This window comes from Cucumis melo, chromosome 8 (genome assembly GCF_025177605.1).
Source record: "Cucumis melo cultivar AY chromosome 8, USDA_Cmelo_AY_1.0, whole genome shotgun sequence".
NCBI lineage: Eukaryota > Viridiplantae > Streptophyta > Magnoliopsida > Cucurbitales > Cucurbitaceae > Cucumis > Cucumis melo.
The window spans coordinates 23374815-23395350 of record NC_066864.1 but is presented as its reverse complement, the minus strand read 5'-3'; the positions used below and the strand labels follow the sequence as shown (position 1 = coordinate 23395350).

The window sequence follows — 20536 nt, the reverse complement described above, 5'->3', positions numbered from 1 at the left end:
ATAGAGAACTACAAGTAAAATAATATTAGATTATTAGTGAAAAAGTAGCAAATGTATTGATAAACAGTGATAGATTTAGATCATCATCTATTCAAGATAGACATTGATAGAAATATTTCATTGTCTATCTAGATAGACATATATAAAGCATTCTCTAAATTTACTTACATTCTTAGATTAAAAAATGTTGATGTTTAGAGTCCTTCAATCACTTGTTTCCGAACATTCCCATGTCACAATTGCTGGCCCTTCAATTGCAAGCTTTCTTCCAAACCTAACATCTAAATTGGAAAGTCTTGGTATTGTCTCAAAAGCCCAATAAACTAAAACTAAGGAAAATTCTTGAAGGTATACAACATCCTTGTCACTGTATGATGCTTTTTTCAAGAATTGATATGTTAGGATGTATGATAACCTTCACCATGGATAGTTTTTGAAGGTTCCTTTATGATCCAATATGTCTAGATGTTGGAGATTTATGTGGTTGTGTTGTTTTTTGGGAATAAAAAATGCTTCTAAGATATAAAGGTTAACTAGTTTTTCTTTCAATGAGTCTTCCTTGTTGCGTAGCGCTTTGAAAGTTCTTTCTATATCTCTTCTTGTTATAAAGTCGTCATGACGAAAAAGGGCATTTTTATACCATTTTCTTTTCTTTCTCCTAGATTTAACTCTAGGAATTTGTGACCTTTTAGTCCTGTCATAAAACAAAATTCATTGAGCCCAAATTCTGCTATATGTCCATTGAAGTTGAAAGTAAGGATATTAGTTTTTTTGTATGACATTGCTTTCTTAATAGAAAATTAGGAATTGTGTTGGTATTTTGGTCATTTTAATGTTAAAGAACTGGCCAAAAGGACTGTTTGTCAAAACTTGAGAAAGATTTCTTTGGTCTATTTTTAACTTGATCTGATTCAATGTTTCTAAACTGTAATATATAGTAATTTTAAGATTTTTTTGTTCATCTTTCATAATAATGTTATTTGGATAGTGTTTCACATGTTAAAATACATAATAAACATATGTTTCAAACAACGACTAGTTTTAGCAAATTTACAAATATAGAGCGCTATTCAGAAAAAGATATACAAATATACAATGCTATACAGATAGATATTCAAATTCTAGTTTGTTACCTTTATTTCTTTTTCTTTCTTAATTTTTCTTTCTTCCATCTTTACTTTAGACTTTATTGATTTGTTACATGATGCTTGTTGCTCACCATTTATTTTGTAAAAAAAAATTAATATGAATTATTCAATGAAATGTATACAATGAGTATAGACTCAGGCGTCTTTGTGTGCGAGATAGATCGTGATAGATGCACATAAATCAAAATGAATATAGATTCATACCTATTTGTATGCCAGATAGATCGTGATATATATATATATATAGATGATGCAAATAGATTGAAATGAATATATATTCAGACCTCTTTGTATGCGAGATAGATTGTGATAAGATCGAGACATTTTTGTTGAAGTAGTTACGAGGATATAAACGATTGACGAGGAAGATGATACACGAAAAAGTAGTGAAGAAGATAAAGGATTGTAAATAAGATTAAAAGTCTGAACAAGTTCCTTAACTTCTTTATAGTCTCTTGATTTTGATGGTATTTTTGTAATTATGAGTTATTGGAGCTAGTTTCTATAAATGATCGTTTATACTTACATATAGAATCGTTGAAGCTGCTCTACATGATCGTCTATATCTAAACTTTTTTTGCATCTTTTTCTATTTATTACTTTATTGTTTATATATATGGTTATGTACAATATCGTATATGATGTTAAATAATTTGCCGCTTTGTTATATTTGTAAAAAGATACATTTGAAAAATGGTTATAGCTAGATGGATTGAAAAACCCAAAATAGCCCTTTATTCACATAATGTTTGAATGAAAAAGCCAAAATTTAGTTTAAGCTGTTTGAATTGAAGTGACCCTAAACCCAAAAAATCTAAGTGAAAGATGTTTCAACTATTTTTGAAAATGAGTGCTGCGAGACAAACCTATTATAATCTGTTTCTAACAATTTCCCAAACAAAACCTACACATTGTCAGCCGTTGCCCCGCTGCTCAGTCTCCTTCTCCGGTGAGCCTCCAACAGCCACAGGCGGAAGGCAGGACAACTGGATCCCACAGCCCCTCAAACACGCAGCCCTGTCGTCTACGGTGGTTTAAGTTCACCCATTAATTTGACTTTGCGACGCTAGCGTCACTTCAAACGGCTTCGCCTAGGTCTTGGCAGCATCATCTCTTCTCCGTTAGAGACTCCGGCGCGAACAACAGGTTGTTCAAAACATTTCTGACGTGTGTGGGTCTTGCAGCGCGGCATTTCTGACTTGAGGGTAAGTTTTCGGCTGTTACTCACACTCTGATTAACTTCGAATCAGTTTATCCATAACATTCGAGGTTCATATTAACTTGCTGTTTGTAGTTTAGGAGCTTTTTGGAGTGACCGGTTGGTGGCTCTTGGGTAAGAACACCCCTCTTGGACGCTCTCAATTTCGATTAGGGTTTGCGATTTGAGTTCTAATTTCTAAATTATGTCTTGATTGTTTAGAACTCGAGGAAGTTGGCATTTGCTCAAGAAAGTGAATTTTTGATTGAGAATTGTAGGATTTTTGATCGAGGTAAATGGTTTCCGCATCCCTTCCAAATAAAAACTTGACTGTTTTAACTTGTTAAAGAGTTTGAAAGCTTGTTTTAGAACACTGAGAGGTATATCTTATGTGATTTGAGGATCGACTGAAATTGTTTTGTATGTTTTTGTGAAATGGAAGTATGTGGCTGTTTGAAACGATTTTGAATTGCAAGGAATTATGTTTTAGCTTCATTGCTTGTGAAAAGTTTGTCTGGTTTGGTTTAATGAGTTATTCAATGGAAATTTTATTATTGTTATTTTTTTTAAATAATACCACACCTTCCATTAAGAAAATGAAAAGAGACTAATGCTCCAACATACAAAATACGAGGGAAAATGTATATTTTTTTTTTGATGAAATCTACAACTTCTATTGAGAAAGAATGAAAAAATATACTTATAGAATTATAAGTTATTATGGCCTTTTATGTAAAATAATGAAGTCTTATAGCATAAGAAAAGGAGCAAATAAAGAAAAAATCAAGTGTGGGTATTAGATGTCAAGAGATTGTCACCCTTAAACGTGAAGCTCTATAAGTCTTGTAAGTGAAGCGTTCTAAATATAACTTGCTTAATGTAGCTTGGTCATTTGATCCCTAGCAGTGAGCAAGTGTGGCGTTTAAAGACACCGAGAGGTGCTCGCCTTAATAATAAGCTCGATAACTAAGTTATATTGCATCAAGTTTCTTTGATTTCTTAATCGCTTGGTAATGCACATACTTTCCTTCACCCCATTCTTTTATGCAAGTTAGTTCACAATTCCATCTCGCATCCATCTTAATTCTCCTTTACAGATTTTCTAGTGTAGATAAGTAGATATAGTTTATACTTACATTCTTTCACATTGTATAATTTATTCTTTTATACTGCCTAAATGTCTAGTGAACCTTAGAACTGAGCTTTGATATCAATTCCCTGTGTTCGACTCTGGATCACCCAGATAAACCTATTGTTTCGCTTACACTTGGATAAGACATAGGAAAACTTGTACACGATGAGGACTTGGAAGTATGTGATGAATAGAGAAATTGAAAGCATTTTGCATGCAATGATCATGTTTGAACGCAAAATGAAGAGATTCATAAGGGGCATTTTGTGTTCAATGAGACATTGTGAAGAATGAAATATACACATACAATACACCAACAAAAGCAACAACACTATTTTCAAGCCGCATCATCAGTGTTGCTTAGAATTAAGATAATGCATGCATGGCGCTGCATTTTACCTTACTAAGTCCATGGAGTTAACCAACTAGATCAAGTTGTAGGCACGGTTGAGTGGGATTGACTCCCAACAAGCGTTGACTCTAAACACAATCAAGCAATAACCTATTTCAGTCGCCCAATAGTCGCTTAAGTAGAGCCTAAACATGACATAACCACGAGCCGTTGCATATGCATAAAAATAAACAAGCAACATACAAAAAAGCCAACCCACCGAAACACTTATACTAAAAGAAGGGGGATCAACTAAGTCAAATATTACAAATGGAATAATTACAAAAATGCTTCCAAATTGAAGCCCAAAGGGACATGTGAAATCTAGCCAAAGACCAGATCTCATTATGCTCTCTCTCTCTTCCTCGAAAGACTTGTTCCTTTCACCCCAAATGTCTCAAATAGAGCACATACCTCGACAAGCCATGAGAAACCCCATTTGTCTTTAAAGGGTGGATGGAGAAGGAACTCCTCGATCATCGCTCTGACACTCCGAGAGCCACCAAAACTAACACCGAACTCTTGAAGGAAAGAATTCCATACTGCCCGCGCATAATGGCGATTCCAAAATAGATGGTCAAGATCTTCCTTTGCTTTTCGACAAAGCATGCAACAAAAACCCTGACAAGTAAAGTCCTCCTCCTAACAAGCCTATCAACGGTATTAACCAACCAAGCAAGACTTGCCCGATAAAGAACCTAACTTTCTTAGGAACCTTAGTCCTCTATGCCACATAAAAAACCTGAACTCCTTGGGGGGAGAGTGATCTAAAAACAGACTAAACAAGGATTTAGATGTATAAATCCGACTAGGATTAGGGTTTCAAACACGAAAATCCCTTCTCCCCTCTCTAGAATTGTACCCCTCAAGCAAAGAAAGAAGAGAGGCCACCCCTGTCCATTCCTTTTGGTCAAATTACGACGAAATCTAAAAGAAAAAGATACAAGATTCTCAAAACCAACTAAAAGATCTGAGATCATACAATTTTTGGAGGATGATAAATGATAACGATGCGGAAATAAAGAACAAAGGGGATTCTCTCCCACCCATTGTTCCTTCAAAAAATACGTGTCCTTACAGTCCCCCACTAAGCAACGAGTAAATTGAGAGAAAGTAAGGAGCTCGAAGGAGATACCTTCCAAGGATTTCGGAGTGTGTCTTTAACCTCTCTCGTCGTCCAAGCAAAGGGATGAGAATCATGCTTACTCACAATAATCCCTATGCCATAAAGAATTGGGTTCAAGAGAAAAGCGCCAGAGCCACTTAGCCAACAATGCTCTATTACAGATTCTAAGATTGCCAATTCTGACCCACCACGCGCCCCACCACCTCCCAACTTACCAAATGGGAACTGTAACTTTCGTTCATCCCCTCCCACAGAAAAATCTCTCATGTACTTCTCAATGCTCTTACATACCGAATTAGGAGCTCTGAAAAGCGATAGTATTACATTGGGATTCTACTCAGCATGGATCTAATCAGAGTTAATCTACCAGCTTTTGAGAAAAACCCTTTCTTCTACATCGCCAATCTCTTTTAGATTTCCTTACAAATAGGATCCCAAAAGGACAAAGCTCTCGGATTGCCCCTAGATGAAGCCAAAATTAAGATAGGAAGGAACCAACCTCACAATCAAACACCTTCGCCCACCCCTATAGCTTAACGTTATCCATATTAATACCAAAAATAGTGCACTCGCTTCTATTGATTTTTAGCCCAAACAAATCTTCAAAGAAAGCAACCATATCATAGAGGATGAGGAAGGACTTTTCTTTCCTAGAACAAAATAATACTGTATCATTAGCAAATTGCAAGTGTGACAAGGCACTTCATTCCTACCAATCTTAAAAAACTCAATAAACCCCTAAAAGCTTGAATCGACCCTCTTGGTGTTCCATTGATGAGAATAGAGTACTTCATATTTCTAACACACCCCACATCCACATTCTCCATTTATAACCAAAACCTTTCTTCATCATCACTCTACCTAGAAAATCCCAATCCACACGGTTGTACGCTTTCTCAAAGTTGAGTTTTAACAAAACATCCTCCTTTTTTTTCGACCTCTACACCTCAATAGCTTCATTAGCTATAAGAACTTGATCCAGGATTTGCTTTCGGTAAAAAGAGCACCTTAAGCCTCAGAAATTGTCGACAACAACACTTTCCTTAAATGATTAAGCTCTCATTCTATTTTTCTTTTATTTATTAATATTTTAAGTTTGAAAAACAAGTTCTGAATACAATTGTCAATTCTTTATGGTTGAATTGTTGTAGCAAGGAAATTGGAAAAAGTTTAGTTTGGAACAAGACTTGGAAATTTAAGTGTTGAAAAGATGGAAAAACTAAGAAAATGGTAGTGATAAGTTGGAAGCATTATGCTCATTTCTAACTATTATTATTGCTATCTTTCTTCTTCTTCATTCCTTTTTAATGAGTTTTTTTTTTAAAAAAAAAGAAAGAGGGAAAAGAGAAAGGAAACTCACGCACGCAGCCTCTCTATCTGTCTAATCTTCTCTTCCGCTCACCATCTCTCCCTCTCTTCCTCTCCTTCGCGCTGACGCCACCAACAAGCCGATAACCCTCCTCTGACGTTGGACGACAACCAGTGCGCCACGTCAGCCACCATTGACTTTTAAATCTTCCTTGCCATCAATTGAACTCGGGCTGTTTTGTGTTGCTCCATCCGTGGTCATCGAGCCAAGCTAGCTTTGAGTCGCTTCATGTTGCTTACTGCCCACAGATCGTCGTGCTATGCCACCCTCTGCCACCCCTGACCTCGCTGAATCTGTAAGTTGATGTTTGGGCTGTCCGGTGAGTTTTGTGGGTTCTTTTGGAAGATCTGTACTACCCATTAGCTTTTGGCTTCGAATGACTAGTTTCTATCACGTTTTGGTGTTAGATTGAAGAGTAGTGGTGCCGTTTAGTTGCTGTCCAGCGTGTTCAATCATGTTTTCGTCAAGATTTTGGTAATTAGTAAAGGTGAGAAATTTTTTAAGATGTGAATTAGAGTTTTGGGTAAGGATTTACTTAAGTTGGATTTTTTGATGAGTTTCGACTACCCATTAAGTTTCGACTTGATTTTCACAATATCCATAGAGTTCTTGAAAGGATTTAGCTACCATCTAGTCGAGGAGTGAATTTTTGGGAGTTCAATACAAATTTGGGTAAGATTTCAAGCTTTATGGTTTGGGTCATGAATACCCGTTTAGTTCTAGTGCTAATATTGAATAGCCCATGATGTTGATAGCTAGATTTCAAAGTTAGAAGGTCATGAGGGTGTTGTCCTTTAGAAATAAGGCTACTTTGATAAGTGTTCGGTAACATTTCGTTGATAGTTGATTTTCCATGGAAGTCTTGAACATGCGTTATTTTTGGCTTCAAATTAGTGATACCTATTAAGTGTTTGGAGCAAAATCAGTTTACCCATAATTTTGGATGCTAGACTCGAGTTTAGAAAGCCATTAGAGTGTTGTCCATTGAAGTTGAGGTTATTTGTAAGCCATTGGTAAGATTTTGGGAAATTCTAGCAAGTTTTCTTGGAGTTTCGTGAATACCCATTTAATTTTAGCATGAACTTGATATTACCCATATTGTTTTGTATGAGAGATTGAAGATTTGGAGAACTTGGAAACATTGACCAACATGTTTAAGGTCGTTTTAGACAAGTTTGGGTAAGTTCTAAGTTTTGACTTGTTAGATTGATATGAGTTTGTTAATGGATCTAAACCTCTAAGTTATGAATATTGGATATAAGAGTGTGGAATTAAAAGACGACTTAAGTTTGGGTGCTTATGGCGTCAAGAGTTCAAGTTGAAGTTTAAGGGTCCAAAAATGAAATTTTAACCTAAATTAAAGCATTTGATGAATAGTTCAATCTAAATCTTAGGGAGTGCTCAAGGTTGTTGGTCTCTTGGTGCTACGATGGATATACATAAAAAAAAACATCGATAATGGAGATAAAAGTGTATCCACCTAAAAGACCCTTTGAGCTTGAACTAACTTGGATGCTCACTGGGTTAAGTATCTAGATTTTAAGTCTAAGGATCGTTGCTGAAAAGTCTAGTCTAATCTAAGGTGAATTGAGAATTCAAGGACTCTAGAAACATAAAATAGTTTGAGTTGGCCTTATGAAGTGTTTTGGAGATTGTTGTGTCGTCTTGCTTTGTGAAGATAACTGATAAACCTTAATATTTTCTTCAGGCCAAATTGAAGTGAGGAAAGCGTATAATCCTGGGGAATCGAGTCATTGATGGTGAGTGGTTTACTTTCAAGTGTTTTCATTATAGATCTACATATGTTATTATAGTTCACTATGATTGTGAAAATTTACAGTATAATTGTTTTATGAACTATGTGTTAGAAATGTTTTTAAAATATGATTTCTGATTTTCTTGAACTCTTATATTTCTGAAATATGGTTGAATCTGAGCTTATTAATCATGATTTAGATGACAACGGGTTTAAAAGAATACTCCTTGATCTGTTATTATACTTGGATGTTTTGAATGAAATGTTATTCTAAAAGTATGTGTTGATGGCTAAGGATTGGAAATGATTTGAAAATGTGTTTCTCACCATATTTGGTTTTAAACATTAAACATGTGATGTTTATGAAATAATGTTGGTGATTTCCCTAAATGCTACGTGAATGTGTTTCCGTAGTGTCACCTATGGTTGTCAGGGGATTTCGGGGCTGAAAGAGGCCGTGACTGGAGATCCGAGAATCTGAGCTTAGGTGAGAATATGGATGGGGGATTGTGATATTGGCTTTGGACCTAGCTTAACCCATGGTGGGTGGCTCTATGTGCACATAAGAGCATAGATATGGAGGTTGCTATTGTAGTAGGTGCTAAGTATGTGTGAGTTCAGTTTGACCGCGTGTTTCCTTGTGGATATGGATCACGTGTGAGTTAGTCTCGGCCGTGTATTTAGTATTTTATCATGGTTGGATTGGATGGAGGTTGCTATTATGGCAGGTACTAAGTATGCATGAGCTTAGTTTGGCCACATGATTCCTTGATCATGTGTGAGCTATTCTTGGCCGTATCTTTAGGCGCTTTGCTATAATAGACCCTTATACGGTCTAGGTTTGTTGGCATTACTTGTGAGTTATAGTAATATGTGATGATAATGTGTTAATTATTATTTCATTATTGATGCATATTTACATAATTTTTTAGAGCTTGTTTTATGAGCTTTTTTCTTCTAAAAACTTACCACTCACTGAGTTTTAGCCCACGCTTTCAATGTTTTTCTTCCCCATTCAGATAGTGGTCAAGGTCTAAGCATTTGTTGAGCTCCCCATCACCATTGTAGACTCCTATTTCTTTTGTATGTATATACTGAAGTTTTGTATTGCATTATGGGGTTATTAGAGGTGTCAAGGTTCATGCTATGGACATGTGATTGAGAGATTATTAGTGGACTGTAATCCCTTTGTAACTAAATTCCTAGTTGGATATAAACTCTGATTGAGATTTTGGACTAGTTTGGATGAGTGTGTGGTGAGACACACTCGATGTGATTTTGTGTCTGAAGATCTCTTATATATAGAAGTGAAAATTCTTCCATTTTCAGGTTTGGCTAGCCCATGTTTTAGGGGAGATGTTACTAAAATGTTTGGAAAATTTTATTGTACATGTCCTATAGAAGTTTAAGTTGGAAAAGGTCGTTTTCAAAAGTGTTTTCATGCCACGATCTAGGTTAGAGGGGAAAACAACGAGGTGTGACATGATTAGCAAGAGCCTTAGCCAAGATATTATAGACACTAGTAATAAGATTGATAGGCTGGAACAACTTTACCCTGTTTGCATTTTCCTTTTTAGGAATCAAACAGATGAAGGTTTCCACCATTGAGCTGTTCAGAATCCCTCTTTCAAAGAACTCCTTAAAAACTCCATCCAGACCCCTTTTGATAAGATTCCAATTCTTCTAAAAGAAAGCCATAAAGAACCCATATGGATTTGGAGATTTGTTACCTTCACAACTAAAAACAATCTTTTTAATCTCTTTTATAGTATACAGTACCAACTCCTCATCCTTCCAGGTGAGATGGGACTCCAGTCAATACCTTCCACAAGGCTATAATGACTTATTCCTCACTTCAAGGCTATAGAGATTAGAGAAGGATTTAATGATTTTCTCCTTACTATCTCTTTTACAAACCCCGTTGTCTAAAAGCAAGAGACCAATATGATTCTTATTCCTTCTTCCATTTGCCACTTTATGGAAGAACCCAATATTACAATCCCTTCCTTAGCCACTTAATTTTACACTTTTGGTCCCATTCACATCGTCCTTTCTAATCAACTCCACAAGGTCCCTTTTAAACCAACCCTTTCCTCCTTGAGATCTCTATTAAGGGGCCTTCCAACTTAAGAACATCAATCTCATCAATCTCATCAATCTCATCAATCTGGATATTAAATTCATTCTTTTTTGATCCAATGTCACCAAAAACCTCTCTATTCCAAACTTTAAGCTAACTGTTTAAAGATTTCAACTTCTCCACAAACTGAAAACTCTCCCACCTTCCTTGAGCCTGCACATTCCACCAAGTCAGAATAGTCGTTTTGAAAGAAGGATGATCAAGCCACATGTTTTCAGATCGAAAAGGAAATAGACCCCACTTAAGATACCATTAGTCAAAATAATAAGCTAGTGATCCGAGGTGATTCTTAACCCTCCGAACTACCAAAGGTTCCCAAACCTCTCAATCTAGGCTTTTGACAAAAGAGCCCTATCGATTCTTGTAGCTGCCCCACTATTAGCCCAGGTAAATTTGCCCACATCAGGAGAAGGGTTAAATAAACCACTATCATCGATAAACTTATTAAAACATTTAATAGATCTAGTAATTCTTTCACCGGAGGTTTTCTCATAAAGGCAACAGACAACATTAAAATCACTTGCCACGCACCATCTCAGCCCACAATAACCATAAAGATCTCCCTACTCATCCTAAAACAAATTCCTTCCTCTGATCCTTGGGGGGCTACAAACTCTCGTTACCCAAAACTCTTCACCATCATCATCCATGAAAGCAATAGTAATGGAATGTCTACCTCTAATTACCTTAGTGGCAACACACGATCTTAAATTCCACATCATCAGGATACCATCAGACAAACCCTCACCATCAAGAACCTCCCATCGATAACATTGAAAATATGCTATCTTATTTTGCTTAAATCAGGATTGTTCTGGTATTTTATGCCTCTATTCCATGATTTTGTAGGTATTGAGCTTAATTCAGGGCATTCTTGGCATGTCCATTTTGGGACTAATCGAGCATAATTGAAGGTTTAGAGCATTAACGGAGCGAGCAATCATCATTTTGGGCATGAAGGCACGACGTCGTAGTGCTGTAAGTAGAAAGAAAATATGTTGGACAAAGTACACGGTGCCATGGCACTACCCCATCTTTTTGTATTGAATCCCTAGCCGGCCCTCGGGACACAACTTTTGACACGTTTTTATACATTCTGGACAGAAAATTTTAGGACACATTTTATCTATTCGATTGAGGACTCTTGCTTATTATTTTTTATGTTTTTGAAGATGTATCGAGGCTAAGGTACTCATAGCTAGCTCAGAATTTTAGATTTATCTTTTGATTTGCACTCTTACGAGGTTTTGAATATTTATCTCTTGTGAACTTGTTGAGTAATTGAATTCTTTACTTGAGTTTGTTACTATGATTAAATATAATCGGCTAATTGTCAGTATTCCCAAATAATTCTTTGGTTTGATCGAAAGCCTCAACAACTTTCAGTCGATCACCCACTCCACCCTTCTACATTTCCAAATGCTGGCAATACTCCTACCACAAAAGTCACTTCTTTTGGTTTCCATCATAATAACAATGTTTGAATCCTCTTGGTACAATCTACAGACTTCGACGAACACTCTTGAGGAGTAAAAATTTCGGGGCCACCTTCTGAGTTCACCTCATTTGTTAGCTTCAGTAGACGAGGCTTCTTTATAGACATCGGCAAGGAGAAAAGCTCACGGGAAGCTTCATCTTCTTTAAATAATTCGCCCGTCTCCACCTCAGAACGTTTAATAAGAATCGGAGTCAACAAGGACTCATCTTTGGAATTATTGACTATCGATGGATCTAATCGAAAATTTCATTGGATCCGAAGTCTCAACTCCGTTCTCCTTCTCTCAAAGAACTCGTGGATTCTCGTTAAAGTGTTTAGGAGAGTGATTTTCAATCTCTAAACTTTGTTGGATTAAACTAGGGCCCGAAAATTTCACTCGTGTCACCTCCTATTAGGGAAACAGTTTTTGGAACTATATGTTTTGGTTACAAACGTATATGAAAAAAGTTTGGTCCATCTGATAGGGCTGTCCAGATATGCCAGGTTTTGTTATGGGGACTGTATCCGTTTGTACCCAATGTGGAATTGATGATAAAGGATATGATTGAAACTTATTTGTGAGGAACTTAATAGTGGTTTGTCATTCATTCAAAATGAAGAGTAATGTGTGTTGAACGAAGATTAATGTGTGTTACACTCATATGACCTCACACTTAAGTAATTGTAATGGATGTTTTGGTTGACTTAATCCACACATCTGAATAAATGAAATGATTTGTGTTTCACTTCAAAAAAAAAAAAAAGAAATGATTTGGGTTATGGACGGACAATGACAATGTCTGGACAACTCCAACTGTGCATCTTTTCCATTCTATTAACTGAAAGTATGGATTGATCAAAAGCCCCATTGAATGAAAGTATTCGTTGACTGGTAGCTCTGCCTGATTGAAAGGATTGATCATTTGAAGGTTTTGTTTTGTTGAACGTATTGTATGATCTTTTTGTATTAGAAACAATTTCATTTTGCGACTGAATTATCTAAAATATCCAAGGATATACAAAAGCCCATTGGTAGGGATTACAAAAGATGTCTCCAAGTAGCAATAGGGAAAGAAAAACTATGAGTTTGTGATAAGAAACCCCTGGTCATTGGATCTAAGAACCATGTTAAACAACAAGACTCAAAGAACACAACCCCAACAGTCCCAAAACCAATTTGATTTCCCCCTAAGATAGGTTAGATTCAGATTGCTTAGATGATCTAACAAACCAAGGATCGGACAAAGTTAGAAACTTCCTTCAACCCCAATCTTCAAAGCACTCCACAAGGAAGGTAGATCAATTCTCACTTGAATGCTCCAAATGTTCGTGCATTCTATCACAAGAACACACAAGAATACATAAGAACAAAATTTTCCATTTTAGAAATTTTCAGATTTCATTCATCCCAATTTTTCTTTTTAATTGTGGAAATTACAACCCTATTTATATTAATTAAAATATTAAATGAAAGCCACAACATTTAATTTTATTTCCTTTCAACTACTATAATAAATGAAAACAAACATTAAATAAATACATAATTTCTTAAATATTTAATTTTATGACTTTTGGATTGTCCAAATAACTTTTCAACTTCTAAACATTGCTTCTCTTCAACTTCTTCATTTGATTCAATCCTAATTTGTTGGTCCATATCATTCTCCTCTACTTCAAGATGATTTGTCCTCAAATCTAAAGGATCTCTTTTGAATGTAGCTTTCAGTAGTCATCTTCTTTGCATTTGAATTCACGAACAAAGTTCAACATTGAAGAAGACGAAATTGTAAAACTAGGACCGGAAGTGACACTTCTTTTGAGATTTTATATAGTGGATAGAATGTGATGAGATAACTAAAAAAATGGAAATTAAGAAAAATAAGAGAAGAACATATTGCAATAATGGAAAGATATACCCGATCTAGAGTCAAAATCTCTGATACCAAATGATAAGGCAATCCTAATCCTCAGTCTAAAGATCCAAGCTATTAACGTAGCAAAAACCTTTGAAATAAGAAACTAACAACTCCTTATGCTAATTTAGATCAACTAAGAGAAAATTAGGGTTAGATTACCTCTTAGATCGAAGATCTAGAAGCAAGATTTGGAAATCTTGTTCTAAATTGAGTCACTCCACAATCAAACTTGATCAAGGTTAGACTGAATGACTCGCTTGCATGTTATCACAAGGATTGCAAAAAAATTAAGGGAAAAGTCTCAAAATGAGATTTCAAATTGCAAAAGTCTTGTTCTTACAAATGGAAGGATAAAGGCATTATATAGCTTTGTAGATATTCTATCCTAATTAATGAAAATACCCAAAACTCAAAATAAAACATTAGCTAAGTTTTCTATCTTCCAACAACTATCTTCCAACCACCATCTTTAATACTAGTCTATTAATGGTAGTTATCCGAACTTGTCAAATTAAAACAAATGAAAATACAATAAAAATGTGATATTAACTAAATCATGAGGTCTTCAAAGTGTTGGGTTCATGGAAGCGTAATGTCTACCCCATTGTCCGCTTCAACTGAGAAAACATTGACATTCAATACTCCAAATGGTCCTTCATCTCTTGTATTAGTATGTGGCACATGAAATTGAGGGTGAACTGCCCCTATCCATTCTTGTACATGAAGAACGAATGATTGTTGAATCTTTGATGCCTTAGATCTTGTAATCGATCTCTATTAGTTTGAAGTTCACTAAATTTCACAAAAGAAAAAGAGCATTGAAGAAAAGCTGTATTTAAGATGTCTTTTGAAGTCTTGACTTTTTTTTTTATAGAAGATTCGTGCATTCCCTTTGTCCCAAAGTTTCCATAAAACCACAAACGATAAACAAATCCATAAATTTTCTTTTGTGCCCTTAAGGGGAAGATCAATACACAGCATATAATGCCAACTTAGAGTGCCAGTAGGGGGGACCGTGGAGCAGTTGAAAGCTGTGAACAATTTGGACCAGATCCCATTGCCAAGAGGGCAATTGAAAAGCAAGTGCTTAATAGATTTAATGTTCTCATGGGAAAGGCAGTACCATGAGCGTGAAATGTTGATCTATGGGCAACCTTTTTGTAGTCTATCCACAGTGTTCATCAGGTAACAAGGAGTTTTTTATTTCCCACGATTGAAACTTAATTCTTTTAGGACAAGCATTTCCAAATCTTCTTGTATAAGTCTTTGGCAATTGAAAGACTATTAGCAGTGAGATGATTGTCCAAATTTTTGTGTAAGTATCCATTAGTGTCAAGCTCCCAGGCCCATGTGTCATTTATAAGGCTTTTGTTTTGCTCAAAGTCTATTTGAAGGTTTCAGTATGAACATCTAGTTTAGAAAGCTTATTTGACTATAGGATTTTAGTCTTTTAGAGCTTATTTGATCGGAAGATTTTGATTTTGGAAGCTCTGTGTAACAAAATTTCAACTGAAAGATTTGCAAACGTTCGTATTTTTTTTTCCGTTTAAGAATGTTTGGAAAGGGGACAATATTTGGATGCTCGATATGGGGCTTGGTTATTAAGTATTTTTGTACTTATTTTTTGTTTTTTCAAAGTACTTTTAGATGAAGGGTTTTTTCAAAATACTTTTAGATGAAGGATCAGGTAATAGTTTTGAAAATAGAAAAGTTTGATATTCTGGCTAAAGGCATCCTTTTTTTTTTTTGGATACACCTTAGAAATTGTTTTTTATAAGTTTTCTTCATCTGATTTGTATAAGTTGTAAATGTTTGTAATTGATATGCTTCACATTGCAATTTTAGTCGCTATATTGGAAAATACTAGATGTTACTCATTATTTGTTTGTTTGTTTTATCACGTGTCATGTCTTTGCAAATATTTTTTGATAGTATGTCTATATATTGGTCATGAGAATCATGCAACACCACTATGTTCTAACGTAGAAAATTTCCAAATTCAGATATGAGAGGTTTACAACTTTCCTTGAATCATACCCAGAAGATTCGTCTTGAAAGAGCCCAAGAAAGGCTTAAATCTCTCTCTTCGAAGGGCAATTCTGATGCTTCTGTTGTAGTTGCTGATACTATTCCTCTCAATTACGAGGATGGTGTCCTCAAGTACATCACTCCTCACTACTCTTTTTATGATAGATGCTTGGATTGTGTACTTGCCAGGAGATTATATGCATTGCGCTATAATTGAAAATTGTATACAGGGGACATGGGACTCTTGACTTGAATGGAGAAGTAGTTGCCTCTATTTGTGGAGTGGTTGAACGAGTCAATAAGCTTATCTATGTACGTGCCTTGCGTGCCAGGTTGGCCATGAACTTTGTAATTTGGTTTTTCTTAGCCTCGTTTTTTGGTCTATTGTTATGATATCTTTTATGATCTAATTGTCTGTACTGGTTATTAGATATAAACCGGAGGTTGGTGATATCGTAGTGGGACGTGTTACAGAGGTAAAACCAAACATTTACTATTTATCTTTTTGGTTTTACATAAAGGTAACATAAAGATATTGGTGAGTAAAACAGACAAGAAAAACTTATTCTGGAGTAAAACAGACAAGAAAAACTTATTCTGGTGTCTTGATTACTACGCTTTAGATAGGAAAAACGTGTTACAATGCCCCTCCACCACTCCATTTTTTCATACCATCTGATGTGATCTTATTCAGGTTGCTCCAAAACGTTGGAGATTGGATATAAATTATAGCCAAGATGCAGTTTTGATGCTTTCTTCCATGAACTTGCCTGATGGTATTCAGGTATTGGAGTATTCCCTTTTGTTATGGAAATAATGGTGCTTACTGCTGCACCAGACTGTGAATTAGCTATGCTTTCTGAAAAAAATTTGCTGCAACTGATTCTCTCTTTGTCTAAGAATGGTTGTGTTTGTTGTAACCCCGGGTTAATTGTATTATTTTATTTCTAGAGGAGGCGAACTGCTGTTGATGAACTGAACATGCGGAGCATTTTTGAAGAAAATGACGTCATTTGTGTAAGTTTGATAGCCTTTACTTTCACCAATCAAGGTATCTTCTACCAAGTTTGTCCTGTGTTATTCGCATAAGGTTTTCTTCTAGATATTTACATTATTTATTTATTTATTTTTTTTTGGGGGGGGGGGGGGGTTGGTGGTGTTAATTCTTAGCTAGCCGAGTATATGGTAGGTTTAAAATATTTGTGGCTGGCCATCAATATATAAACATTACTATGTTCATGCTTAATTTTCCATTTAAGGAACAATGACCATACCACATCCTTTCTCAGGCCGAAGTACGTGGTCTTCAGCATGATGGGCTACACCTTCAAGCAAGAAGCCAGAAGTATGGCAAGGTAAAAAGGAGTCTTTCTTAAGCTCCTGGATGTTGGCGTAAACAAAATATGTTTAAAATCAAATTTTGTACGTATTCCATCTCTTCATTGGTTTCTTAGGAGAGACCCCACAGAAAGATTCTTGGTATCATGCGAATACTGATTTATAGTCGAATAGACAAATCTTCTGAGGAATTCTAGCAGTTAAAATGGATTATGGAGATGATTATAAAGTTGGTGCACAGGAATGAGGGAGGAAGCCATGAAGGGATGCCATAAAAGTGAAAAGAGGGATAGGAGGAGATAGCGGATGGGTGGGCAGAAAAAAATTACGAAAGATGGTCGCAGAAAAGTGATTTTAGAGAATGGAAAAAAGGAAAAAAAAATCTTTTCTAACACGTGAATGGTTATACCAAATAGAGCGATAGAAGTTATGTCTAATTGTTTCAACCCTGTTGTTTTTTAATTCTTTTTTGAAAAGCAAGCCTATCTCCATCCAATCTTTTACAATAAATTTCATCGATCTTAGTAAAAAGAGTTGTATTCTAAGTCAAATTTAAAAAACAAAAACAAGTTTTTAAAAACTACTTTTTCTAGTTTTCAAAACATATACTTGATTTTCTATAACATTAGTGGGAAGTATATACTAAAGTTAGAAATTTAAAGATGGAATATGTGTTTATAGGATTTCAAAAATTAAAAACAAAAAAAAAACAAATGATTACCAATCTATTATAAGTTCAAGATCTTGAAGGATAGCTATATTTGAATATGATATCTTTCGATGCAATTGTTATTAAATTCCTAAAAACTTTTATGGCATCTTCTCATATTGTTTCTTCATGACTGTTGTGATTAAGATATGTGCATATGTATATCCAGCTTGAACGTGGTCAGCTGCTCATAGTTTCACCATATCTAATAAAGAGACGCAAACAACACTTCCATCATTTGGATCAATATGGTATTGACCTAATACTTGGATGCAATGGTTTTATCTGGATTGGGGAGCATGTTGATCCCAAAGAGGATGCGATGATAGAGGATCACGTTGATAAACCTGAACAAAAGGGTTTGAAATTTGAAGGAACTTTGGGTAACCAAGTGCAAGAAGTATATACTCCATTAAAGACACGACAGAATATCTGCAGAACTGCAAACGCTATTCGAGTATTGTCTACCTTAGGTTTCATAATGACAGTAGAAGTCATCATGGAGATAGTGAATCTAAGTATTTCTCTAAACATTGATGTGCACGAAATGCTTGGCTCAGAGTTCTGTGTTCTCACAGCAGAAAAAGAGGTCGAACGGCGTTCTTCGAGTAAGAAAAGGGGGTAATTTCGTCTTCTTTCAAGAATTGTGAGTAATTTGAATTACCAAAACCGTTTGATTTGCAGAGAAATTTAGTGTGTTATTATATTTTGTTGGATTTTAGTTTACCACCACTTTGTATCTGTTAGTATCAGTATAGAATACAATGTCCTCAATTATTATGCCGTACGTGGTTTCATAAATGTCTAAGGATTACTTAGGATTTTACTATATGTCATATCTTTGGCTAGATTTTATTAAATGTACTATTACTGCTGATAATGGTATCTTATGATCATGAGGAGGCTAAAAGAAAACCATCAGAAGATTGTTTGGAGGCAATTTTTGGTATTTTATTGCTGGCCAATTCCACCGCTTCCTGATTGTGGATTGTCATATAAAAGGAAGTGTGGAAGTGATTATGTTTCTATTCAGTTACTGTGATCTATGGGTTGTATAGATGTGAATCAAATAGTTTGTGTGTTTGGGAGTAGATTATTTTAATTTGTGTTCAAAAGTGGAGATCAGGGAATTTGTTTTTTAGTTTAGTTCTGGATTTTGTTTTTAAGTTGTCCATTTGTTTAATATTGAGGTTTAAATGGTTTTTTTAATCTTCGAATTGTATCTTTTTTTTTTTGGATATTTTATTTTAAAAATATAATGATGGTAGGTCATTGTTCAAAAGCAATTTGAGAAAAATGTTCGACTAGTGTATAAGTTATTGTACTATATCAACTGAATTTAAATGTATTAGTTGTAAAAGATTCTTTGGGATTTTTTTTTTCTTTTCCGTATTCTCCAATTTAATTTTGGGAACGATTTTTTTTTAAATTTTTTTAAAATTGGGGTGAGTTTGTTAATTGTCACATGGCAAATTTAGGATTGTTTGGCTACGGGCTTAATTTTCTTAAAGTAACGTTATTTTCACAAGTGTTGTCACTATTGCAATGTGCCATTTAACTTATCATAGCTAATACTAGTTATCAGGAAAATTATTTTTAACTAAAAATGGTTGAAAATATTTAAGTTTGCTACGGAGTGCGGAAAGGATTTGTGGATATTCAACATTGGACGTTGGATATCTTACATGTAGACTTGTTGAAGTAATTCAACAAGGGTCACATTTCCTCCCAAACTACCTCCTCCTAGTCCAAGAATAACGAGTCATTCTTGCAATCTACGTATAAGTTTTTTACATCGACGATAAAAAAAATGGTGCCAATTGGAAAGTTGTTTAGGTGGTTCAAAATAAACGTATATGGAACATACCTAAAGTGGATGATGTTAAGGATCAACAACTAAATGTACCCAAAATTGTTGTCGGTCATCGTTTTGCTTATCATATTAAGGACGACACCTCATACAGAGTCGACGTTAATCATATAATGGTGGAAAGATCGATTGTGTGTCATGTTGTTGATGACTTTACAAATGATGATGATGAATAATTATCCGTTCAAAGCGGATCAATCAATAATGAAGAACAATAACTGACGAATCATGTATTCATAGTTTTTTGTTTTTTTTTGCATATTCAGTTTCACGTACTCTCATATGTTTAATTAATTTTGGTTTATATGTCCCTATGTACTATGTCTCAATTCTTTGTCAATTTGGATGAGAGCAATGATCTATTTGATTTTAATGCCGTTGAGTTCAGTACTGTTCCAGGCATGTCATCGGTCAATGATACATCTGGTTGGTCACTGTTACATAAATAACTATTTATGCATAAGTCTTTTTGTTATGTTTATGAAGTTATTCTATTCTTCTAAATGCCTCTAAACCTGCTGCTCCCACTCCCAAAAGACGACAATAGTTTAGCAACCTAGAGTTGGATAAATATGTTGAATAAAATGGGAAGATCCCTATATCTATCTCTTCAGGCAAGGATAAGCCTATCTCGCTACACGTCGTTCGCTTTAGCAATAACATTGGCGTGTTAAGGCAAGACACTTTTCCAGTTTGATTTCTTAAGTGGGTTGATGAGACACTAGAGTACATGAGGTCATTAAAGGCAGTTTACAGGTAAGTTTTTAAATCACCCATACATATATGTTACCTATACGAATATACATAGACTCAATCCTAATTCATGTGTACAGCAATGGTTCGTGCTGGATTCCACTGATCTAGCACTTACTCGGTTTGTTAAGCATCAAATGCTCACTGTATGGAAGGAGTTTAAGGGATAGAACCACCACCATTTC

The 20536-nt window shown here is 35.2% G+C and overlaps 1 protein-coding gene across 13 annotated transcripts; it reads left to right on the top strand.

Moving 5' to 3' along the window:
- The first annotated feature begins 1997 nt into the window (after positions 1–1997).
- On the top strand, positions 1998–18557 carry LOC103486036 (exosome complex component RRP4 homolog). 13 transcript variants are annotated; one of them, XM_051089350.1, is made up of 13 exons: positions 1998–2353; positions 2448–2481; positions 2569–2638; positions 8073–8124; positions 11110–11238; positions 14614–14838; positions 15657–15813; positions 15912–16013; positions 16112–16157; positions 16376–16465; positions 16633–16698; positions 16971–17036; positions 17898–18557. In XM_051089350.1, exons 6-13 carry the CDS (start codon positions 14799–14801, stop codon positions 18351–18353), a joined length of 1023 nt encoding a protein of 340 aa, XP_050945307.1. In that variant the 5' UTR covers positions 1998–2353; positions 2448–2481; positions 2569–2638; positions 8073–8124; positions 11110–11238; positions 14614–14798; the 3' UTR covers positions 18354–18557. The 13 variants fall into 13 exon arrangements, with proteins under 13 accessions (XP_050945307.1, XP_050945308.1, XP_008442058.2 ...); XM_051089351.1 differs by lacking the exon at positions 2569–2638 and having other exon boundaries at positions 2443–2481; XM_008443836.3 differs by lacking the exon at positions 11110–11238 and having other exon boundaries at positions 2443–2481.
- Positions 18558–20536: the final 1979 nt, after the last annotated feature.